The following is a 24,312-nucleotide window of genomic DNA, read 5'->3' on the forward strand; positions in this document are numbered from 1 at the left end:
CCTCTGACCCTATAGGACCCCCCAGCCCTATGGGACCCGCTGGCCCTGTGGAACCCCCCCTGACCTTATGGGACCCACTTGACCCCACAGGACCCCTGACCCCACATAACCCCTGGCCCTATGGCACCCCCTGACCTTATGGGACCCTTATCTGTTATCAATTATTGCCTAATTATCACCTATCGATCACCACCTATTGATCACCGCCACTTGATCAACACGCATCGGTCACTGCCTACTGATCACTGCCTATTGATCACCGCCTATCGATCATGGCCTATGGATCATCGCGTGTTGATCACCGCCTATTGATCATGGCCTATGGATCATCGTGTATTGATCACCGCCTATCGATCATGGCCTATGGATCATCGCGTATTGATCACCGCCTATCGATCACCCCCGCTCAACCCCCCCCCACCTCCATCGATGCCCTCGGCGCTCCCCCCGACTCCTCTCGGCGCTCCGCTGCCCTCCCCTGTGCAGCCGGCGGCCGCTCGATGCGCCGGCGCTCGGCTGAGCGCGCCCTCTCGCCCCCCCTCCCCCCCGTCCCCTCCATGGCGGCGGCGGCGCCCCCCTGCTCGAGGCGCTCGGCGCTCGGCCGCGCGGGCTGGCGGCGCGCGGGGGCCGGAAGTGGCTCGGGGGGGCCCGGGCGCTCCTCAGGTGAAGCCGCCGCCGGTGGAGCCGCCGATGGAGCCGCCGCGGCCCTGAGCCCCCCCCGCCGCTCCCTGAGCCCCGCGGCCGGGCCGGCCCGGGGGGGCCTCCCCGCGCCCCGCCGGTGAGAGAACGGGGGGCGGCGGGGGGAGCTGTCAGGGGGCGGGGGGGGTGTTTTGGGGAGGGGGGTGTCCGGCTGCTTTGGGCCCGTGTGTTGGGGGTGTCAGTGGTTTGGGGAGGGTCCAACCCCCACCCCGGGGTCGCCTTTTGAGGGGGGAGAGCCCTGAAATCCCCTCGCAGCCCTTTCGCCAGCGCGGGGGGGACTGTGGTGGGGTCCGTCTGTCCGTCTGCATTGGGCATCGTTTCCCGCGTTGGGGTTTTGGGGGGGGGTCCTCTTGCCCCGCCGCTGATGTAGGGGGGATGCTCAGGTGTGGGGTCCCCCCCCGTGTTTCTACGTGGTCCCCCCCCGTTTCTACGTGGTCCCCCCCGTGTTTCTACGTGGTCCCCCCCGTTTTTCTACGTGGTCCCCCCCGTTTTTCTACGTGTCCCCCCCGTTTCTACGTGTCCCCCCCATTTCTGTGTGTTCTCCCCCATTTCTATGTGTCCCCCCCATTATTGGCTCCGCAGCAGCTCTGGGGACATTGTGGGGGGCTCCCCCAAAACCCCGATGCCACCAACCCACTCCATTTGATCACCCCCAAACCCCGGGGGGGGTCCCCAAGGGGGACAGGACAAGGCTCCAGTTGCTCCTTCCCGAAGTCCAGGTTACCTGGGGGGCTCTCCTTGGACACCGACGTTTTTGGGGGACACTTGTGGGTCCCATCTCCCTGGTGCCTCCAGATTATGGGGTTTGTCCCCATTTTACCTTTTACTTGCAAGCACTCAGGGGCACCCCAGTGTCCCCAAAACCCTCGGTGTCCCCAGAACCCTCAATGTCCCCAAAACCCTCAGTGTCCCCAAAACCCTCAATGTCCCCAGAACCCTCAATATCCCCAGAACCCTCAATGTCCCCAGAACCCTCAATGTCCCCAGAACCCTCAGTGTCCCCAGAACCCTCAGTGTCCCCAAAACCCTCAGTGTCCCCAAAACCCTCAATGTCCCCACAACCCTCAGTGTCCCCAAAACCCTCAATGTCCCCAAAACCCTCAGTGTCCCCAGAACCCTCAATGTCCCCAAAACCCTCAATGTCCCCAGAACCCTCAGTGTCCCCAGAACCCTCAATGTCCCCAAAACCCTCGGTGTCCCCAGAACCCTCAGTGTCCCCAGAACCCTCAGTGTCCCCAAAACCCTCAATGTCCCCAGAACCCTCAGTGTCCCCAGAACCCTCAGTGTCCCCAGAACCCTCAGTGTCCCCAGAACCCTCAATATCCCCAGAACCCTCAGTGTCCCCAAAACCCTCAGTGTCCCCAGAACCCTCAATATCCCCAGAACCCTCAGTGTCCCCAGAACCCTCAGTGTCCCCAGAACCCTCAATGTCCCCAGAACCCTCAGTGTCCCCAGAACCCTCAATGTCCCCAGAACCCTCCGTGTCCCCAAAACCCTCAGTGTCCCCAAAACCCTCAATGTCCCCAGAACCCTCAGTGTCCCCAGAACCCTCAGTGTCCCCAGAACCCTCAGTGTCCCCAGAACCCTCAATATCCCCAGAACCCTCCGTGTCCCCAAAACCCTCAATGTCCCCAGAACCCTCCGTGTCCCCAGAACCCTCCGTGTCCCCAGAACCCTCAATGTCCCCAAAACCCCCCGTGTCCCCAAAACCCTCAGTGTCCCCAAAACCCTCCGTGTCCCCAGCGCCCGCCGCATTCGCACAATTTCAGGATCAGGGAATTCCACCCAGCCCGGGGGGGGGGGGTGGGGGGGGGGCGCATTTTCCTCCGCTCCCAGCGAATCGATTCCATTTAAAACCTGAGCATCATTAGCGACCGCGTCCGTCCGTCCGTCCGTCCGTCCGTCTGTCCGAGCTGACACTAAAGAAGAAGCAGCTTCTCCATCCTCCCGCATCTTCCCCTCCCTTGCGGGCTCAGGTTGTTATTTGGTGACGCCCGGAGGGCTGTGACACCCAACAAAGACTCAATTCCCGCTTGGCCGGTGATTCCAACCCGGTGGCGACCGCCGGACCCCGGAAACATCTTTAAAACGAGCCATTTATTACGGTTTGTGGTGCTTTTTGCCATCGGCCGCTTTGAAGCGGAATCACATCGGCGAGCGGGCGACGCTCGTGTCGCGTTCGCTGCTCCGAGCGTCATCCCCCAACCAGGAAAACGGGGTGAAAACGTGGTATTTTGGGGTATTCTACCATCAGAGCCCGTTATTAACAGCTCGTTATTAGCACAAAGGACGTTTGCTAATTACATCACGCCCAGACGGAGCGTAGATTTTTTATAAATTGGGTTAATTCTGAGGAGTTATTTTTTATTCCTTATTCCTTGAGCGTCGCCACTTGGGGCAAAGTCCTGATTTTGGTTGGGGGGGCGCGAGCGGCGCCGTTCTGCTCTCGTTTCCCTGCGTGTTTCAGGCTGCGCTTCCCAAGCTGATGATCCCACCTGATGAAGAACCCGAGACGGCCCCAAAGCGGGAGGTTCGGCCCCAAAGCGGGAGGTTCAGCCCCAAACCAGGAGGTTCAGCCCCAAAGCGGGAGGTTGGACCCCAAACCTGGAGGTTCGGCCCCAAAGCGGGAGGTTCGACCCCAAACCTGGAGGTTCGGCCCCAAACCTGGAGGTTCAGCCCCAAACCTGGAGGTTCGGCCCCAAAGCGGGAGGTTCGGCCCCAAACCGGGAGGTTCGGCCCCAAAGCGGGAGGTTCAGCCCCAAACCTGGAGGTTCGGCCCCAAAGCGGGAGGTTCGGCCCCAAAGCGGGAGGTTCGACCCCAAACCTGGAGGTTCGGCCCCAAAGCGGGAGGTTCAGCCCCAAACCAGGAGGTCTGACCCCAAACCTGGAGGTTCAGCCCCAAAGCGGGAGGTCTGACCCCAAACCAGGAGGTTCGGCCCCAAACCAGGAGGTTCGGCCCCAAAGCGGGAGGTTCAGCCCCAAACGGGCTCGTCAGCTCGGTTGGATTTGGGTCATTATTGGCTGATTATATGAAGGGAAATTAACGTCTCGTTGTCTGTGTTCCCAGGTCTGTGACGGGTTGTTGTGTGTTCACCCATCGGCCGCTTGGCCCTCGCTCTTTATTTTATTCCTTTTTAAATTGCGCGACATTTAAGAGATTCCGACCTGAATTACGGTCGTCTCCGTTCGTTTGACATTCCGGGGCGCTAAGCCCAGCCTAGGGGCGCTAAGCCCGGCTTAAGGCGCCTCGTCTGCATCTGTGCTTACCCCGCGTTGTGCTTTGTACCGTGTTTCAAAGGGGCGGCACCGAAAGGCAGCGACCGGTGTCTTTCCGCTCTAAAAATGCACCAAAACACCCCAAAAACCCCCCGGGGCTGGTGCAGAAATGGGGAAAAGGAGCCACCACGCGATTCCGCTTTGCGAGGAGATTCATCCCCGCTAATTATTGCTTGATTTTTAATTGTTCTCCGCAGCAAACCCTCCATTTCCCCCCCCAACAGCAACCCCCTCGTTTCTCAAACCGGGCTTGTCTTGTTTCTTCAACCGCCGCAATAATCACCAAATAAAACCTGTTTCAATGTATCAAACATTCGTTATCTCCCCAAACGGGGTGAGCAACACATGTGGCTGATTCTTTGCTATCGGGACGGCATCTCATACCCAACACCCTGTGGTTTCTCATAGATAAGCCAAAACCTTCGCCTTGGCATGGACCCGCCGTGTTTCCCGGTGTAAATACCAGCTCCAAAAGCCGGTTTTAGCTCGGGGGGGGGCAGTTTAAGCAGCTCTAACCCAGCTCTGCTTTTCTCTTTCAGCAAAGCACCTGAAGGATGGACATAGAAGACTGTAATGGCCGATCTTACATATCTGGTACGTCCCGTCTCCGTTTTACCGGTGTTTTCGGGTTGGTGACGCTCGGGTTTGTCAATCTGTCCCCATCTCGGTCGCTTCGCCGTCACGGATTAAGTGTTGAACAGGATTCGGGACATCAGCATCTTTCCTTAAGTACCTGAGAAGCGTAATAAACAGCTCATTTGAAAGGAGCGGTATTTAGGCTGAGCCTGGGAAGTTTAGGCTGAGCCTGGGAAGTTTAGGCTGAGCCTGGGAAGTTTAGGCTTGGGTTATACACCTGGGGACGTTCCAAAATGGAAAGAAAACCTGATTTTCCCTCGACAGCAGGAGGTGTCGGGGAGGTTGGTCCTTCTTTGGGGCTCCCAAAACAGGGGGTTCAGTCCCAATCTCGGGGATGTTGAACCCACAATTCGGTATTTAGGTTGATCCGCTCGCCCGCAAATCCCACCGGTGGGTTTGGGGTGCGAACCCCTCGCTTTGTCCGTCTTAACAATGGGGGATTCGGGTCAAACTTGACGCAGGTTTAGAAGCGGCAAAGGCAGAAGGAGCTCGAGGGTCTCCCCGATGATCCTGCGCTCGTGTGGTGCTTGGGGAGCAAATCCCCCGCCCCAGAGGTTGGTACCGGCCTAACAAAGCTCAGCTCATCCTTAGGGCCGAGGTCAGCGCCTGCTAGTTAAGCTTGGGCGGCTGAGCCGCGGCGGCTCCGTGACGAGCAGAGGAAACGGAGCGGAGTCTCGAAACTCGGTTCTGCGAAACGGGTTTTAATTAAACGAGCTCTTAAGAAAAAGCTCGTCAACTGAAAGCCCGGAAACTCATCGCGAAATGTGAGATGTGGGGTGTTTTGGCCTTTGAGTTCTTCACCGGAAAACAGAGCGGTTTTGAAATGGCTCTGGGTGAGACGGAGCCGGTATCGTGGGGGACCCCCAAAAAACCCCCCCCCCCCCAAAAAAAGGGGGTTTGGGTGCGGGGGTCGCTCAGAGCGTGTCCCTTGGGGAGCGAACCAAATGTGGCCCGGAATTGCTGCGTTTGAGGAGTTTTTGGGGAGGGGAATTGCTGCGGGACCCTGAATTTGGGGAGGTTTGGTGATGGGATCGGCTTGGATACCCCGGGGGATCCTTTGGGGTCAAAGGGGAACCTTTGGGATCAAAGGGGAACCTTTGGGGTTAGGGGGATTGTTTAGGATAAAGGGGGATCCTTTGGGGTAAAAGGAGGATCCTTTGGGTTGAACAGGGATCCATTGGGATACAAGGGGGATCCTTTGGGATACAAGGGGGATCCTTTAGATTAAACAGGGATCCTTTGGGATACAAGGGGGATCCAAACAGGGATCCTTTGGGATACAAGGGGGATCCTTTGGGTTAAACAGGGATCCTTTGGGATACAAGGGGGATCCTTTGGGATAAACAGGGATCCTTTGGGTTGAACAGGGATCCTTTGGGATACAAGGGGGATCCTTTGGGATACAAGAGGGATCCTTTGGGATACAAGGGGGATCCTTTGGGTTGAACAGGGATAGTTTGGGATACAAGGGGGATCCTTTGGGGTAAAAGGAGGATCCTTTGGGATACAAGGGGGATCCTTTGGGTTAAACAGGGATCCTTTGGGATACAAGGGGGATCCAAACAGGGATCCTTTGGGATACAAGGGGGATCCTTTGGATTAAACAGGGATCCTTTGAGATACAAGAGGGCTCCTTTGGGCCGAGAGGGATCCTCTGGGATCCAGGGGGTAGCGGAGCTGAGTTTGGAGCAGAGAACAGGCCGCCACATCCAACCTTTGTACCCGAAAGAACCCAGGAGAAATCCCACTTTTTGGCTTCTATTCTTCTCAGCATTGAACTTCAGCTCCAGTTTGGGGTGTCGAACCTCTCCCCGGGGCGTCGCGATGGGGAACGGGCTGGCGAACGGGGGTTCCTGCTCTCGGCATCGCCCGGGCGCTCTCAGCCTTAAACCCGGCACCAAGGTTGGGTTTTGCAAAGCCACCAAAACCCAACTCGCCGCGGCTCCGCTGCTTTGATACGGATGCTGGAAAGCTGCGAATCGCCTCTTTTTGCCGCCGAGCATCTCCCCGCATCCCGGGGGGGGTCCCAATGTCTCCTCCGTTCCCGGAGCCGCAGGAGCCGTCGACGGTGCCGTCGTCACTCTGCCCGTCGCACCCTCCGTTTCCCGCTCGTGTTTCGGGTCCTGTGTTAAACCCCCGTATCCCCGCCCCGGTTCCCGCTCCCCGGTGCTCTCTGCCGGTAAAACCGGCGGCGGTTTTTCCCTGGTTTCCAGGAATAATCCGCTCTTCCTGGAAGGTGAGCGGCTGCGTGCGCCCCGGCAGCGCCGCGGCCCCGGTTTCCAAGGAGTTGGCTGCGATAGCGCTCCGGGGCATCGAGGTACGGGGAGAATAACATAACGGGCGGGGGGGGGAGATTGAGATAACTCCATGCCGCACGCAGGGGGATGCGCAGGGAGCAGATCCCGCGGATATTGGGGGGTTTGAACCCCCAGTGTTGGCGGGGAGCGGGGAAAAGAGCCCGGACCCCCCCACAGTGCTTATGGAAGGGAATGTGGGCGCCTGGGGGGGTTTTGGTCCCTGGAGTGATGGGGAGAGGGGCTCTCCCCCCGCCTCCACAAAGCTCGTTACTCAGCTTTCTCATTAACCCCTTGAGTCGCAGCGGCTTCACAAGACTCAGATTCACCGGGTGGCGGCGTGGGGGGGGGGGTTCACCAAATCTGTGACCGCAGGAGGAAAGAACAACCCCTGGGGGGGTGAATGGGGCTGGGGGTCCCGACTGAATTGTGGTTTAAGGAGACAGTTCCTGAGCTCAGCGTCCCGGTCGCCGTTGGGCCCCGGGCTGAACTGGGAGCACTGGGCTGAACTGGGAGCACTGGGCTGAACTGGGAGCACTGGGCTGAACTGGGGACCCAGGGTTGAACTGGGGACCCTGGGCTGAACTGGGGACCCAGGGTTGAACTGGGAGCTCCAGGCTGAACTGGGGACCCTGGGCTGAACTGGGGACCCTGGGCTGAACTGGGGACCCAGGGTTGAACTGGGAGCCCCGGGCTGAACTGGGAGCCCCAGGGCTGAACTGGGGTCCCAGGGCTGAACTGGGGGCCCCGAGCTGAACTGGGAGCCCCAGGGCTGAACTGGGGGCCCCGAGCTGAACTGGGAGCCCCAGGGCTGAACTGGGGGCACTGGGGTGAACTGGGGACCCAGGGCTGAACTGGGGGCCCTGGGCTGAACTGGGAGCCCCAGGGTTGAACTGGGGGCACTGGGCTAAACTGGGGACCCTGGGCTGAACTGGGAGCCCCCGGGCTGAACTGGGAGCCCCAGGGTTGAACTGGGGGCCCTGGGCTGAACTGGGGGCCCTGGGCTGAACTGGGGACCCAGGGCTGAACTGGGGGCCCTGGGCTGAACTGGGAGCCCCAGGGTTGAACTGGGGGCACTGGGCTAAACTGGGGCCCCAGGGCTGAACTGGGGGCCCCAGGGCTGAACTGGGAGCTCCAGGGTTGAACTGGGGGCACTGGGCTGAACTGGGAGCCCCAGGAGAAGAGTTTCTGCAGGTGGGAATATTCCAATATAACGTTCCCAGCTGCACTAAGGGCCCTCGTGAGTCCCGCTGTCCCCATCCCGGCACCTTGGGGCCATGGGGGGGCTGGCAGGGCCCCCCAGACGGTGTCACCGGAACAGAAACCGGCTGCGCCCCAAGGGGGAAAGAATGAGTCGGAGGTGCCGTGCAAACCGAATTGACTTTTGGTGTGAACGGGCCCATCGCGGGGTCCGTCTGGGGTGTCCCCGGGGTGCGAGTGGCACCTGGGGATTGTCACCATTGTCACCGGGGTGGGTTTTGGGGGTGGTCGCGGCGGGAGGAGCGCGGTCCAGAAAGCACCGAGCTCTGAGCGGGACGGTGCAGTGGGGGTGACGCCGCGTCCCCCGGCCCCATGGCACCCCCTTTTAAAGCTGGGGGGCCCCACGGGGGGTTTGGGGGCGCAGCTGATGTGTGTTTCCCCTCCCGAAGGCAGCGGGGATTCCTCGCTGGAGAAGGAGTTCAGCTCGGCCATCGTGGGGGCCACGGTGAGCACCCCCAACAGCCAGCACTCCTCCCCGAGCCGCTCGCTCAGCGGTGAGTACCCCAAAAAGCCCCGTTTTCACCCCAAAACCCATCCTTTTCCCATCCATCCGTCCCTTTTCCATCCATTCATCCATCCATTTTCCATCTGTCCCTTTTCCTTCCATCTGTCCCTTTTCCATCTGTCCCTTTTCCATCTGTCCCTTTTCCCATCTGTTCCTTTCCCATCCATCCCTTTCCCATCCATCCATCCCTTTTCCATCTCTCCCTTCCCCTTCCCATCCGTCCGTCCCTTTTCCATCCATCCATCCCTTTTCCATCCGTTCGTCCCTTTTCCATCCGTCCCTTTCCCATCCATCCATCCCTTTTCCATCTGTCCCTTTCCCATCCATCCGTCCGTCCCTTTTCCATCCGTCCGTCCCTTTTCCATCCGTCCATCCCTTTTCTGTCCATCCGTCCCTTTTCCATCCATCCCTCCATCCTTTTCCCATCTGTTCCTTTCCCATCTGTTCCTTTCCCATCTGTTCCTTTCCCATCCGTCCGTCCCTTTCCCATCCGTCCGTCCCTTTTCCATCCGTCCCTTTTCCATCCATCTGTCCATCCCTTTTCTATCCATCCGTCCCTTTTCCATCCATCCCTTTTCCATCCATCCCTTTCCCTTCCATCCATCCCTTTTCCATCCATCCTTTTCCCACTGTCCCTTTCCCGTCCATCCGTCCCTTTCCCATCTGTCCCTTTTCCATCCATCCATCCTTTTCCCATCTGTCCATTTCCCATCCATCTGTCCCTTTCCCTTTCCCACTGTGCTTTTCCCATCCATCCCTCCCTTTCCCACCCACCCCTTTCCCACAGCGCAGAAACTCCCCCATCATTTCCCCACGTGTGCCCAGCGAAGACACTCGCGACACCCCCGCTTAAATCCCGACGTTTGACGCTCGCTCCTTCCAACCCAACCCAAAAACCCCCCAGAACACTCCATTTCCAGCCCCGCATCATCTCCGCTTCCATTTCCCCCCTTTACTTTACATCCGCCCCCCGAAGCCGCTCGGCCGCTCCGCAAAGAAACGCGACCTGGGCGCTTTGTGTTTCTTTCTGGGTTCTGAGAGCTTGATGAGAAGCGAAGGGGCCGGGGCACGCGGACGGCGGGAGGACAATTCCGCTCCCTTCCCCCCGGCGCCGCTGATCCGACGTGACTCCCTGGCCGCGAACGTCGTGCCCGGAGGAGCTGGAGTGTTATATAACCTGTTCCGCTCAGCGCAGGCTCCTCACCGCGCTCCTTCTGAAAAGAGAATTACCGAACAATAGTTGCCCACCCGGGAAAATGAAATAAGTCCCCGGGGGAACGTGGTGGGGGGGGGGAAGATGTTTAAAAAGAAACGCAATGAGAAGAATCAAAGCGCGGTGAATGTTGATGTAGCGCGGCGGAGGAGCTTTTCGCTTCGCTTTCGTGCGATGGGGGTCGGCGACAAGCGAGGATTTGTCACCATGTCCGGTTTGGGATGGAGGGGACAGAGCTGGGGAGGCACCGACCGGTGCGTCCAGCCGCCCCCATGAGTGGCTTTTTATACCTTTCAATAGCGGATCCCGCAGCAAAGATGGAAACTCACCGTGAAACAACATCCTTAGCGAGCCAAGATTCACCGACCAACCGCAAGATGCTCATTGGGCTCTTGTGCCGCTGCATTTCGAGCTTTTACTGCTTCAGAGAGTCAAAACTCAGTGTCTTCCCTTCCTCTGCCGCAATCTATGGGCACGAGTGGCTCTTAGAATCCAGCGCTCTAAATATCTTTGTCTTCACGCCTTGGGGTGCAAACCATCCATCCCATCCCCTCCCGCGATACGTTCTGTGTCCGTTCTTGCCCAGTCGACAAAACAAGACGCGTGTTTATCGCAAATAAGTCGCGCCTCCCGCTGTTTTAGGGGTTAAACCCCGCCTAAGCTGCGCTCGCGACTGTTTTATGGTTTAATCAAAGGTTTCATCCTCTCCCGCTTTCTCGCAGCGAACTCCATCAAGGTGGAGATGTACAGCGATGAGGAGGGCAGCCGGCTGCTGGCGCAGGACGAGCGCGCGCTGGACAAGGACGACAGCGTCATCGTGGACGACTCGCTCTCCGAACCCTTGGGCTACTGCGACGGGACGGGCCCGGAGCCGCACTCGCCGGGCGGCATCCGCTTGCCCAACGGCAAACTCAAGTGCGACGTGTGCGGCATGGTGTGCATCGGCCCCAACGTGCTCATGGTGCACAAGCGCAGCCACACCGGTGAGGGGATGTGTTTCAGGATGGGGGTGACGGCAAGAAAGGGTGTTTTTTCCACCCAAAATGGTTCTGTGATTCTATGATTACACCCCGGGGAGGGACAGAAACCTCCACATCGTCGAGTCCAACCGCAACGCCGGTGCTAAAATGTCCCCATTAAAGTCACCTGTTCACCCCCAAAGGGATGGTGACTCCACCACCACCCTGGGCAGCCTCTTCAATGCCCCACAGCCCTTTGGGGCAGAAATCACCCCAAATGTGCCCCCTCAGCCTCCCCTGGTGCAACACGAGGCTGTTTCCTCTTCTACCAGTTGTTTTCCCAGTTTCTCCAGCATCACCTTCATTTCATCGAATCACAGAATCATTTCGGTTGGAACAGACCCTCAGGATCATCGATCCAACCAGAACCCAACTCCAGCACTAAACCTAAACCTCGTCTAAACACCTTTTAAACCCCGCCCAGGGATGGTGACTCCAGCACTGCCCTGGGCAACCTGTTCCAATTCCCAACAGCCCTTTAATGGATAAATTCTCCCTAATTTCCAACCTCAACCCCATTCCCCAGCTCCGTTCCCTTCTCCAGCACCTCAAGTTGTTTCTTGTTGTGAGGGACCCAAAACCAACCAGTCGCTAAACTGGAACTTTCCTTATCAAACTTGGGCTCTCTCGGGCGGTTGATCTACAAGCTGCTCCTCCGCAAGCTTAGCAAAGCGCTGTTTAATGAGGAGTTTGTGTGTGTTTGCAGGAGAAAGGCCGTTCCACTGCAACCAGTGCGGAGCCTCCTTCACCCAGAAGGGAAACCTGCTGCGCCACATCAAGCTGCACTCGGGCGAGAAGCCCTTCAAGTGTCCCTTCTGCAACTACGCGTGTCGCCGGAGGGACGCGCTCACCGGCCACCTGCGCACGCACTCCGGTGGGTACACGCTGCGGGGGGCCGAAAACGGGGGGCTGAGCCCGGTTTACCAAAGCCACGGTGCAAAACCGGGGGGTTGAGCTCAGTTTCCCAAAGCTATGGCCCAAAAACCGGGGATCTGAGCCCGTTTTACTAAAGTGGTGGTGTGAAAAACAGGAATCTGAGCTCGGTTTCCCAAAGCCATGGCCAAGAAAACAGGGATTTGAGTCCGGTTTACCAAAGCCACGGTGCAAAACCAGGGGTTTGAGCTCAGTTTTGAAAAGCTATGGTCCAAAAACCAGGGATCTGAGCCCGTTTTCCTCAAGTGGTGGTGTGAAAAACAGGGATCTGAGCTCGGTTTCCCAAAGCCATGGCCAAGAAAACAGGGATTTGAGTCCGGTTTACCAAAGCCACGGTGCAAAACCAGGGGTTTGAGCTCAGTTTCCCAAAGCTATGGTCCAAAAACCGGGGATCTGAGCCCGTTTTACTGAAGTGGTGGTGTGAAGAACAGGGATCTGAGCTCGGTTTCCCAAAGCCATGGCCAAGAAAACAGGGATTTGAGTCCGGTTTACCAAAGCCACGGTGCAAAACCGGGGGGTTAAGCTCAGTTTCCCAAAGCTATGGCCCAAAAACCGGGGATCTGAGCCCGTTTTACTAAAGTGGTGGTGTGAAAAACAGGAATCTGAGCTCGGTTTCCCAAAGCCATGGCCAAGAAAACAGGGATTTGAGTCCGGTTTACCAAAGCCACGGTGCAAAACCAGGGGTTTGAGCTCAGTTTTGAAAAGCTATGGTCCAAAAACCAGGGATCTGAGCCCGTTTTCCTCAAGTGGTGGTGTGAAAAACAGGGATCTGAGCTCGGTTTCCCAAAGCCATGGCCAAGAAAACAGGGATTTGAGTCCGGTTTACCAAAGCCACGGTGCAAAACCAGGGGTTTGAGCTCAGTTTCCCAAAGCTATGGTCCAAAAACCGGGGATCTGAGCCCGTTTTACTGAAGTGGTGGTGTGAAGAACAGGGATCTGAGCTCGGTTTCCCAAAGCCATGGCCAAGAAAACAGGGATTTGAGTCCGGTTTACCAAAGCCACGGTGCAAAACCAGGGGGTTGAGCTCAGTTTCCCAAAGCCATGGTCCAAAAACCGGGGATCTGAGCCCGTTTTACTAAAGTGGTGGTGTGAAAAACAGGGATGTGAGCCCATTTTCCCAAAGCCATGGCCAAGAAAACAGGGATTTGAGCCTGGTTTACCAAAGCCATGGTGCAAACAAGGGGGTTGAGCCCAGTTTCCCAAAGCAATGGCCCAAAAACAAGAGATCTGAGCCCATTTTCCAAAGTGATGGCCCAAAAACCAGGGATCTGAGCCCATTTTCCCAAAGCAATGGTGCAAAAACCAGGGATTTGAGCTCAGTTTCCCAAAGCAATGGCCCGAAAACCGGGTATCTAAGCCCATTTCCCAAACCAGAGTCCAAAACCCAGGTATCTAAGCCCATTTCCCAAAGCCATGGTGCAAAACCCAGGGATGTGAGCCCGGTTTCCAAAAGCAATGGCCCAAAAACCAGGGATCTGAGCCCATTTTCCCAAAGCCAGAGTCCAAAAACCAGGTATCAAAGCCCATTTTCCAAAGCCAGAGTCCAAAACCCAGGGATGTGAGCTCAGTTTCCCAAAGCCATGGCCCAAAAACCAGGGATCTGAGCCCATTTCCCAAACCAGAGTCCAAAAACCAGGGATCTAAGCCCATTTCCCAAAGCCAGAGTCCAAAACCCAGGGATGTGAGCTCAGTTTCCCAAAGCCATGGCCCAAAAACCAGGGATCTGAGCCCATTTCCCAAAGCCATGGCCCAAAAACCAGGGATTTGAGGCTGGTTTCCCAAAGCAGGGGCCCAAAAACCAGGTATCTAAGCCCATTTTCCCAAAACCAGAGTCCAAAAACCAGGGATCTAAGCCCATTTCCCAAAGCCATGGCCCAAAAACCAGGGATCTGAGCCCATTTCCCAAACCAGAGTCCAAAAACCAGGGATCTAAGCCCATTTCCCAAAGCCATGGCCCAAAAACCAGGGATCTAAGCCCATTTCCCAAAGCCAGAGTCCAAAACCCAGGGATGTGAGCCCGGTTTCCCAAAGCCATGGCCCAAAAACCAGGGATTTGAGGCTGGTTTCCCAAAGCAGTGGCCCAAAAACCAAGTATCTAAGCCCATTTTCCCAAAACCAGAGTCCAAAACCCAGGGATTTGAGCCCATTTTCCCAAAGCCAGAGTCCAAAAACCAGGTATCTAAGCCCATTTCCCAAAGCCATGGCCCAAAAACCAGGGATCTAAGCCCATTTCCCAAAGCCAGAGTCCAAAAACCAGGGATCTAAGCCCATTTCCCAAAGCCAGAGTCCAAAAACCAGGGATCTAAGCCCATTTCCCAAAGCCATGGCCCAAAAACCAGGGGTTTGAGCCCGTTTTCCCAAAGCCATGGTCCAAAAACCAGGGATGTGAGGCTGGTTTCCCAAAGCAATGGCCCAAAAAACAGGGATCTAAGCCCATTTCCCCAAAGACATGGCCCAAAAACCAGGGATTTGAGGCTGGTTTCCCAAAGCCATGGTCCAAAATCCAGGTATCTAAGCCCATTTCCCAAAGCCAGAGTCCAAAACCCAGGGATGTGAGCCCGGTTTCCCAAAGCCATGGCCCAAAAACCAGGGATCTGAGCCCATTTCCCAAACCAGAGTCCAAAAACCAGGGATCTAAGCCCAGTTCCCAAAGCCATGGCCTAAAAACCAGGGATCTGAGCCCATTTCCCAAACCAGAGTCCAAAATCCAGGGATCTAAGCCCAGTTCCCAAAGCCATGGCCCAAAAACCAGGGATCTGAGCCCATTTCCCAAACCAGAGTCCAAAAACCAGGGATCTAAGCCCAGTTCCCAAAGCCATGGCCCAAAAACCAGGGATCTGAGCCCATTTCCCAAACCAGAGTCCAAAAACCAGGGATCTAAGCCCATTTCCCAAAGCCAGAGTCCAAAACCCAGGGATGTGAGCCCGGTTTCCGAAAGCCGTGGCCCAAAAACCAGGGATCTGAGCCCATTTCCCAAACCAGAGTCCAAAACCCAGGTATCTAAGCCCATTTCCCAAAGCCATGGTGCAAAACCCAGGGATGTGAGCCTGGTTTCCAAAAGCAATGGCCCAAAAACCAGGGATCTGAGCCCATTTTCCCAAAGCCAGAGTCCAAAAACCAGGTATCAAAGCCCATTTTCCAAAGCCAGAGTCCAAAACCCAGGGATGTGAGCTCAGTTTCCCAAAGCCATGGCCCAAAAACCAGGGATCTGAGCCCATTTCCCAAAGCCAGAGTCCAAAACCCAGGTATCTAAGCCCATTTCCCAAAGCCAGAGTCCAAAACCCAGGGATGTGAGCTCAGTTTCCCAAAGCCATGGCCCAAAAACCAGGGATCTGAGCCCATTTCCCAAAGCCAGAGTCCAAAACCCAGGTATCTTAGCCCATTTCCCAAAGCCAGAGTCCAAAACCCAGGGATGTGAGCCCGGTTTCCGAAAGCCGTGGCCCAAAAACCAGGTATCTAAGCCCATTTCCCAAAGCCATGGTCCAAAACCCAGGTATCTAAGCCCATTTCCCAAAGCCAGAGTCCAAAACCCAGGGATGTGAGCCCGGTTTCCCAAAGCCGTGCCCTCCAGATGGACTCGTGTTGCAGACCGACCCACCAAGGCCTTTGTGCCGCGTTATTCCCGCAGTTCCCGGGGGAACGCTCGCACCCCTTTCTCCCTCAGATCAATGTTTAATCGGTTTTATGGAGCGGCGCGGCCCGCCCTGGGGAGCGCCCCGTCCCAGCCGCACCGGGCGCCTTTTCTTTGCTCGTTGCTTCAACATTGGCCTTTTCCTTTCAAAACCGTGACATTTGCGACGTGGTTTTTTCCGTGATGTAACGACCGGGGGCTGGATGGGAAATCCACGCTCTATTTTCACCCTTTTCCCCCCGTTTTGCGCGCGGGCGCTTTGTTAAAGTTCACTTGAACACCTGCAGCTCCAACCTTTTGAAATGAGAATCATGGGCTCCCTCTGCGCACAAAATCCACCCCTAAGAGCCTCCTCATTGCTCCCCCTCGCATGAAAACACCCATTTCCTTTAAATCTCTCCCTTTTTCGAGTGATGCTTTGACTTTACGCTCCCACTTTGCCAAGCTGGTTCTTCTGCGACTTTATCACCCACATCAGAGACATTTTGGGGAGGGAAATCCAAGATATTGAGTCTAAAACAGCACCGGCGCTTTGTTATGGTTTATTCTATAAGCCTTTTTGGGTCTCATCTGGTTCTCCAGCTTGGGTAGGGCAACGCGTGACAATTCAGAAGCCGCGGTGACAATTCAGAAGCCGCGGTGACATTTCGGGTACCAAAGTGACCGGGAATGCATTGGTTCCGCTCCGGGAAGGAGGTGAGGTCAACCTCGGCTTTGCCACTTGATGCCAAATCCCATCCCCGCATTCTTTTCTTATCTCTAAGAAAGCGGGAAGGCAGGAGTTGGAGGCACAAACCGCGGTGTCGTTGACTCCGGGGAGCAAAGAGCATGTCCCCTGCTTTAAAAATACCTCCCTGTGTATCTAGGGAGATGTTTCCTTAGGGAAAATCTCTGTTCTTCACTTAATTCCGCCCCGCCGGTGTTGGGTTGTGGGGTTTCGATGGGGCCGAACCCCAACTCAAAGCCAAAACTTGAGGTTCGCTCAAGGGGACGCAAATCATCCAGTTCTGGGGTGCGGGGACATTGCTGATCGTGTCCCCTCTTGGTCAGAAAGCGCCACCTCGATGCGTTCAATCAAGCGACGCAGAATTGGGACAAACCCTATCGAACACCCAAATTAGCCTTGATGGGAGCTAATTACCAAGAAAAGCCTCGTTTTCGGGTAACGAGAAGCCCGTGCGTTTCATGCCGGCCCCGCGGGGGACGCGGAGCTTTCATCTCATAACACGCCGTCCGAAAGGAGGAAAACCGACGAGGTATTAAACCCAGATCAAACAACGCTCGAGAATAGATCAGAAGCTTCAGCCCCCCCGGCCCCCCGAGATCTCCCACCCTCGTGGCTTCGTGGCCTCATAAATCAGGTTGAGGTTGGAAATTTGGGGTGGTTTCTTCCCAATAAAAGGCTGTTGGGTGTTGAACAAGCGGTGGAGTCGCCGTCCCTGGAGGGTCGAACGGACGGGGTTCGTGGGGACGTGGTGATGTTGGACTCAATGATATTCGGTCTTTTCCACCCAAAATGATTCGGTGATTCCTCTGGAGTATCTTTATGAGCTGGAGAAGCCAAGAGGGACCTTAAACGTTCCAAGAGGACGGACCCGATTATGCGGTAATGGGCACAGACCGAAACACGGGACGTTCCAGAAGAAGCTTCTTCATTTTGGGGCCACGTTTGGGACAGACGACCCCAGCGCAGCTCGAGAAGCACAAACACGGTTGGTATTTCATTGACAAGCACCAAAACGGAGCCGTTTGGAGGAACCTTCGCTTGGAAGTGACGCGGATCAACGAGACGCGATGGGATTTGGCGCCGAGGCATCCGGGTCACTGGCGGCGAATTCCTAGCGCGTGTTGTTGTGTTCTGGTGACATCCTTGCGTCCCTTGGGGACATTTGTGACAACGCTGCCACCCAGGAGGATCAATTCGCGCTCGTCAGCGGCTTCTTGGGGTTGATTTTTAACCCGGGGCTTCACCGCTGTGGTTTTGGGGCAGGAACCGGTAGAATCGGTGCCACTGCAAAACACACAAATCCAGGTGACAAAGTTGGGGCAGAGGGTAAACTACAGCGTCAAAACGTGTGTTGTTTTATTTTAAAATAGCAGTTAAAGGTTAAACCACAAGCTGCAAAAATAACGCCCCCAAGCAAGCTTGTCGGGACAGGAACAAAGAGCGTGGATTAGGTGGCACCTCGTAGCAAAACCACCAGGCGCCTGGTTTTGGGGCGTTTTCAGCCAGAAGGGGGAAAATTGAGAGAGGTGAGGATAAAAAGTAAAGTAATTAAGAAGTTGGAGGGCCCGGCTGCCCCCTATAAATATCAATGTTGACATGGAGCAAGGTTTGGGAAGAGCTGGGTTGGGAAGAGTTGGGTTGGGAAGAGCTGGGTTGGGAAGAGCTGGGTTGGGAAGAGCTGGGTTGGAAAGAGCTGGGTTGGGAAGAGCTGGGTTGGAAAGAGCTGGGTTGGAAAGAGCTGGGTTGGGAAGAGCTGGGTTGGGAAGAGTTGGATGGGGAAGAGCTGGGTTGGGAAGAGTTGGGTTGGGAAGAGTTGGGTTGGGAAGAGCTGGGTTGGGAAGAGTTGGGTTGGGAAGAGTTGGGTTGGGAAGAGTTAGGGTGGGAAGAGCGGGGTTGGGAAGAGCGGGGTTGGAAAGAGTTGGATTGGGAAGAGCGGGGTTGGGAAGAGTTGGGTTGGGAAGAGTTGGGTTGAGAAGAGCTGGGTTGGGAAGAGCTGGGTTGGGAAGAGCTGGGTTGGGAAGAGCTGGGTTGGGAAGAGCTGGGTTGGGAAGAGCTGGGGTGGGAAGAGCTGGGTTGGGAAGAGTTGGATTGGGAAGAGCTGGGTTGGGAAGAGTTGGATTGGGAAGAGCTGGGTTGGGAAGAGCTGGGGTGGGAAGAGCTGGGGTGGGAAGAGCTGGGGTGGGAAGAGCTGGGGTGGGAAGAGCCAAATGTGACTTGTTTTGCTTTAGATATTGCGCCAAACTGTGATTTATTTCGATAGGAGCCCCCAGCCCTTGTTCTGATGTGGGGGCGACTTTGGGGTTCGCACAGCGGCGTTTTTGGGGTGTTTTCTTGGCCGGCACCAAAAGCCGCGCGGGTCGCGTCTCTTCCTCCCGTCCCCGCTCATTTTAACCCATTCCTACCTCTTTTCTCTCCCTTCCGCACCCATCCAAGCCCTTCGGCGAGGGGAAATCCTCCTTGTTAACCATATTGGGGTGTTTTTTGGCGTGTTTTCGCAGTCTCCTCCCCCACCGTCGGCAAACCCTACAAGTGCAACTACTGCGGGCGCAGCTACAAGCAGCAGAGCACATTGGAGGAGCATCGGGAGCGCTGCCACAGCTACCTGCAGAGCCTCAGCGCCGAACCGCAGCCGCTACCGGGACAACCGGGTCAGTACCGGGATGCCACACGCACCCCTTGATTCCATTTCCAACCCCTTCACTTTGGGGTGGAACCAAACCATGAGTTTTTCCGGCTCCTCCCCCGTTCTGCGGCCAATTTGGCGCCTCTAAATGCACCGTTCTAACCGGATAACACGTAACCGGGCACGGAGTCGCCCCCCAGGGTCACAGCGTCCCAGTTTTCCCCCCACCGTGAACCCCGGTTTTCCTGCTTTGTGGCACCAGGTGACGAGATGCGCGAGCTGGAGATGGTGCCGGATTCTCTGCTCCACGGCTCGAGCGACCGGCCGCCGTTTCTCGACCGGCTCGGCAACAGCCTCGCCAAACGGAAACGCTCCACGCCGCAGAAGTTCGTGGGTAAGGGGGTTTTCTTTGTGTTCCCCCCCCTCCCCAAAAAACTAGGGCTGGTCCCCAAAAGCAGCGCTGCCCCCTTAAACCAGGGCTATCCCCTTAAACCAGGCTGCTCCCCAAATCTGGGGCTGTCCCCTTAAACCAGGGCTGTCCCCTTAAACCAGGCTGCTCCCCAAATCTGGGGCTGTCCCCTTAAACCAGGTTGCTCCCCAAATCTGGGGCTGCCCCCTTAAACCAGAGCTGTCCCCTTAAGCCAGGCTGCTCCCCAAATCTGGGGCTGTCCCCTTAAACCAGGGCTGTCCCCTTAAACCAGGCTGCTCCCCAAATCTGGGGCTGTCCCCTTAAACCAGGGCTGTCCCCTTAAACCAGGCTGCTCCCCAAATCTGGGGCTGTCCCCTTAAACCAGGCTGCCCCCTTAAACCAGGCTGCTCCCCAAATCTGGGGCTGCCCCCTTAAACCAGCGCTGCTCCCTTAAACCGGGCTGCTCCCTTAAACCAGCGCTGCTCCCTTAAACCAGGCTGCTCCCCAAACCTGGGGCTGCTCCCAAAACCAGGGTTGTGCTCTGGAACTACACCTGGCCCCAAAAATGGGGCTGCCCCCCAAAACAAGGGTTGTCCCCCAAACTGTGGCTGCACCACTAGAACCACAACTGCCCCCCCAAACCAGGGGTGTCCCCACAACCATGGGTGGTCCCCCAAAAGCATGACTGGCCCCCTAACCAGGGCTGCCCCCCCAAACCACATCTGCCCCCCCCCCTCCCCCAAATCCAGGGCTGACCCCGAAACCAGGGTTGGCCTCCAAAACCATGACTGCCCCCCCAAATCCAGGGCTACCCCCCAAAACTGCATCTGCCCCCCCAAATCTGGGGCTGCCCCCCAAAGCCAAGCCTTCCCCCCCAAAACCAGGGCTGCCTCCCCAAATCTAGGGTCCCCCCCAAAACCATGACTGCTCCCCAAATCCACATCTGCACCCCCAAATCCAGGGTCCCCCCCAAAACCAGGGTCTCCCCCCAAAAACCACAACTGCCTCCCCAAAACCAGGGCTGCTCCCCAAATCCAGGGTCCCCCCCCAAAACCACAACTGCCCCCCCAAATCCAGGGCTGCCCCCAAAACTATGGGTGACCCCCAAACCACACCTGCCCCCCCAAACCACACCTGCCCCCCCAAAACCAGGGCTGGCCTCCAAAACCACAACTACCCCCCAGAAACCAGGGCTGCCCCCAAAACCATGGGTGCCCCCCAAAAACACATCTGTCCCCCTAACCAGGGCTGCCCCCCCAAAACCAGGGCTGCTCCCCAAATCCGGGCCCCCCCTCCCCCCAAAGCCACAACTGTCCCCCCAATCCAGGGCTGCCCCCAAAACTATGGGTGCCCACCATACCACACCTGCCCCCCCAAACCACAGCTGCCCCCCCAAAACCAGGGCTGCTGCCCAAAAACCACAACTACCCCCCAAAAACCAGGGCTGCCACCAAAACCATGGGTGCCCCCCAAAAACACATCTGTCCCCCTAACCAGGGCTGCGCCCCCAAAACCAGGGTCCCCCCACAAGCCATGACTGCTCCCCATATCCAGGGCTGCCCCCAAAACTATGGGTGCCCCCAAACCACATCTGCCCCCCCAAAAACCAGGGCTGCCCCCAAAACCATGGGTGCCCCCCAAAAACACATCTGTCCCCCTAACCAGGGCTGCCCCCCCAAAACCAGGGCTGCCCCCAAAACTATGGGTGCCCGCCATACCACACCTGCCCCCCCAAACCACATCTGCCCCCCCAAAACCAGGGCTACTGCCCAAAAACCAAGGCTGCCCCCCAAACTAGGACTTCCCTCCCCAAACCAGGGTTTCCCCTCAAACCCCGGGGTCCCCCCAAACCCTGGGGTCCCCCCAACCCAGTGCTGCCCCCCAACCTTCCCCCCCACCCCACAGCCCCCCCCCAACACGTCTCTGTGTCCCGCAGGTGAGAAGCAGATGCGCTTTGCCCTCTCGGACCTGCCCTTCGACGTGAGCCCCGGCTTCGAGAAGGACGTGGAGGTGCTGCCGGCCCCCCACTCCCTGGACCCCCCCTACACCGGCTCCCTGGCCCTGCTGGGGGGGGAACCCCTGCGCCCGCTGCGCCTGCCCCCCACAAACTGCATCTCCGAGGTCACCCCGGTCATCAGCTCCGTCTACACCCAACTGCAGCCTCTCCCCACGCGCTTGGAGGTACCGGGGGGCCGGGACGGCGCCGAGGGGCCCGAGGAGCCGCCGGAGCCGGTCCCGGTGCTTTACCGGACCCGAGAACCCGCCGTTTCGCCCCAAAACGGTTGCCAGGACTCCACGGACACCGAGAGTAACCACGAAGAGCGGAGCTCGCAGCCCCCACCGGGGAGCGGCGCCGGCGGCCGCCACAGCCCCGCGTACGCCAAAGAGGACCCCAAAAGCGGCGAGGGGACCCCCGGCGGGGGACGAGGGGCCCCCCGCCCCGGGCTGCGCGTGGTGACGGAGGCCGGGGAGCCGGTGCGGGCGTTCCGGTGCGAGCATTGCCGCATCCTCTTCCTCGACCACGTCATGTTCACCATCCACATGGGCTGTCACGGCTTCAGGGACCCGCTCGAGTGCAACATCTGCGGCCACCGCAGCCAGGACCGGTACGAGTTCTCCTCCCACATCGTGCGGGGGGAGCACAAAACCGCCTGAAAACACCCCAACCCCCCACCATGTCCCCAATCCCCCATATCCCTATATTCCCGTGTCCCCATGTCCCCGTGTCCCCATGTCCCTTTATCCCCATGTCCCAGTGTCCCCGTGTCCCCATATCCCAGTGTCCCCGTGTCCCCGTGTCCCCATGTCCCCATATCCCTATCCCCCCATATCCCTGTGTCCCCATGTCCCCATATCCCTGTGTCCCCATGTTCCCATGTCCCTATATCCCTGTGTCCCCATGTCCCCATATCCCTATCCCCCCATGTCCCCGTGTCCCCATGTCCCCATGTCCCTGTGTCCCTATCCCCCCCATGTCCCCGATGTCCCCATGTCCCTGTGTCCCTATGCCCCCATGTCCCCGTGTACCCATGTCCCCATATCCCTATCCCCCCATGTCCCCGTGTCCCCATGTCCTCGTCTCCCCATGTCCCCATATCCCTATCCCCCCATGTCCCCATGTTCCCATATCCCTGTGTCCCTGTGTCCCCATGTCCTTATCCCCCCATGTCCCTGTGTCCCCATGTCCCCATATCCCTATATCCCTATCCCCCCATGTCCCCATGTCCTCGTCTCCCCATATCCCTGTGTCCCCATGTTCCCATGTCCCTATATCCCCATGTCCCCGTGTCCCCATGTCCCTGTGTCCCTATCCCCCGATGTCCCTATGTCCCCATATCCCTATCCCCCCATGTCCCCATATCCCTGTGTCCCTGTGTCCCCATGTCCTTATCCCCCCATGTCCCTGTGTCCCCATATCCCTATAACCCTATCCCCCCATGTCCCCATGTCCTCGTCTCCCCATGTCCCTGTGTCCCCATGTCCCCATATCCCTACCCCCCATGTCCCTGTGTCCCCATATCCCTATATCCCTATCCCCCATGTCCCCATGTCCCCATGTCCTCGTCTCCCCATGTCCCCATATCCCTATCCCCCCGTGTCCCCATGTCCTTATCCCCCCATGTCCCTGTGTCCCCATATCCCCGTGTCCCCATGTCCCCGTGTCCCCGTATCCCCATATCCCTATCCCCCCGTGTCCCCCTGTCCCCCTGTCCCCGTGTCCCCCCATCTCCAACTCACCCCCCAGGCATGGAACTGTTGGTTTATCCTTTGATTTGGTTTAATAGGTATTTGATTTCCTTTTCTACTCCTTTGCACTGACTTTAGCTACAAAGTATTTAAAAAACCAAGTAAAAAGAAGAAAAAAATAGATAATTAACACCCCCCCCAACCCCGACGAGGGGGGGCTCTTAACGATTTGCCTTTTTATAAACGGACTTATTTAAATATTAACGGACTTTTTGTGCTTCACCCCCCCCCCCCCCCCATTATTTATTAAGCTGTTTAGTTGCTCTTTTTATAACAATTCTTGATTGTTTTTTGGCTTTTTCACCCCAAAGTCTCACTTGAATTTTGGAGATTAAACCCCCCCCCCAACCCCCCCCCCCCCCCCATAGCCCTTTCCTTGGTGCGAACCTCAGATTCGGTGCTAAACCCCCCCCCCCGGGACCCCCCCAACCCAACCTGAGCTTTAACGAGTTGAAGTAAAGCGGGGACCCCCCCCCACACCCCCCAAAGAAACCAGTTTGGTACTGGGAGCTGCCCAGTCCCGCAACCCCGCGGTGCTCGAAGCCCCCCCAGCCCCGGGGGGGGCGCTGGGGGTCTGGGCCCCCCCCACAAATGAAGGAATGGGGGGGGTGTGGGGGGCGCTTCCTCCCCTTCCTCCTCCTCCTCAGGCCAGTACCTCCAACCCGCGCTGCTGCAGGGGGGGCGCGGGGACCCCCCCATATTTTTTGGGGGGGGTCACAATGTGTGTGGAGGGGGAGAGTTTGGGGGGGGGGGGTCACTTGCTGCAGCTGAGCCCCCTGTTCCCTGGGAGCCGCGTGGTTTGGGGGGGGGGGAGGGATATGGGGGGGGGGCACTGGAGCCGGGACCCCCGGGAATGGGGTGACCCCCCCCAAAAATGGGGTGACCCCCCCAAAAATGGGGTGACCCCCCCCAGAATGGGGCGACACCCCAGAATGGGGTGATCCCACCAGAATGGGGCGACCCCCCCAGAATGGGGCGACCCCCCCAGAATGGTGTGATCCCCCCAAAATGGGGCATCCCCCCCAGAATGGGGCGACCCCCCAAAATGGGGCGACCCCACAAAAATGGGGTGACCCCACCAAAATGGGGTGATCCCCCAGAATGGGGCGACCCCCCCCAGAATGGGGCGACCCCCCCACAATGGTGTGATCCCCCCCAGAATGGTGTGATCCCCCCAAAATGGGGCGACCCCCCCAGAATGGGTGTTCACCCCACACAAGGGGCCGACAGAACCAAAAACCTCCCCGGGGGGGGTCGTCCCGGCCGAGCTGCCCCCCCCTCGGTGCTCCCCAAACCCCAATGGGGGGGGGTCCCGCTGTCCCCCCCCCAGGCCCAGGGTG

The 24,312-nt window shown here is 57.7% G+C and overlaps 1 protein-coding gene across 5 annotated transcripts; it reads left to right on the plus strand.

Annotated features, from left to right (window-relative positions):
* On the plus strand, positions 1–23,176 carry IKZF4 (IKAROS family zinc finger 4). Of its 5 annotated transcripts, none has more exons than XM_065043552.1 (8): positions 1–778; positions 4,515–4,569; positions 8,555–8,659; positions 10,606–10,866; positions 11,609–11,776; positions 18,692–18,841; positions 19,079–19,210; positions 21,162–23,176. In XM_065043552.1, the coding sequence occupies exons 2-8, from the start codon at positions 4,530–4,532 to the stop codon at positions 21,878–21,880; spliced, it is 1,575 nt and encodes a 524-aa protein (XP_064899624.1). In that variant the 5' UTR covers positions 1–778; positions 4,515–4,529; the 3' UTR covers positions 21,881–23,176. The 5 variants fall into 5 exon arrangements, with proteins under 5 accessions (XP_064899624.1, XP_064899626.1, XP_064899625.1 ...); XM_065043554.1 differs by having other exon boundaries at positions 3–778; positions 8,559–8,659; XM_065043553.1 differs by lacking the exon at positions 1–778 and adding an exon at positions 3,616–4,430.
* Positions 23,177–24,312: the final 1,136 nt, after the last annotated feature.

Source organism: Columba livia, chromosome 29 (assembly GCF_036013475.1).
Source record: "Columba livia isolate bColLiv1 breed racing homer chromosome 29, bColLiv1.pat.W.v2, whole genome shotgun sequence".
In the NCBI taxonomy this organism is placed as follows: Eukaryota; Metazoa; Chordata; class Aves; order Columbiformes; family Columbidae; genus Columba; species Columba livia.

Bases quoted from the DNA above. Each gene is read 5' to 3' on its own strand.
- IKZF4 (XM_065043552.1), top strand. From the start codon at position 4,530: ATGGACATAGAAGACTGTAATGGCCGATCTTACATATCTG. The intron at 4,570-8,554 runs GTACGTCCCGTC...CCCCTCCCGAAG, and splicing joins TGGCCGATCTTACATATCTG to GCAGCGGGGATTCCTCGCTG. The intron at 18,842-19,078 runs GTCAGTACCGGG...TTGTGGCACCAG, and splicing joins GCCGCTACCGGGACAACCGG to GTGACGAGATGCGCGAGCTG.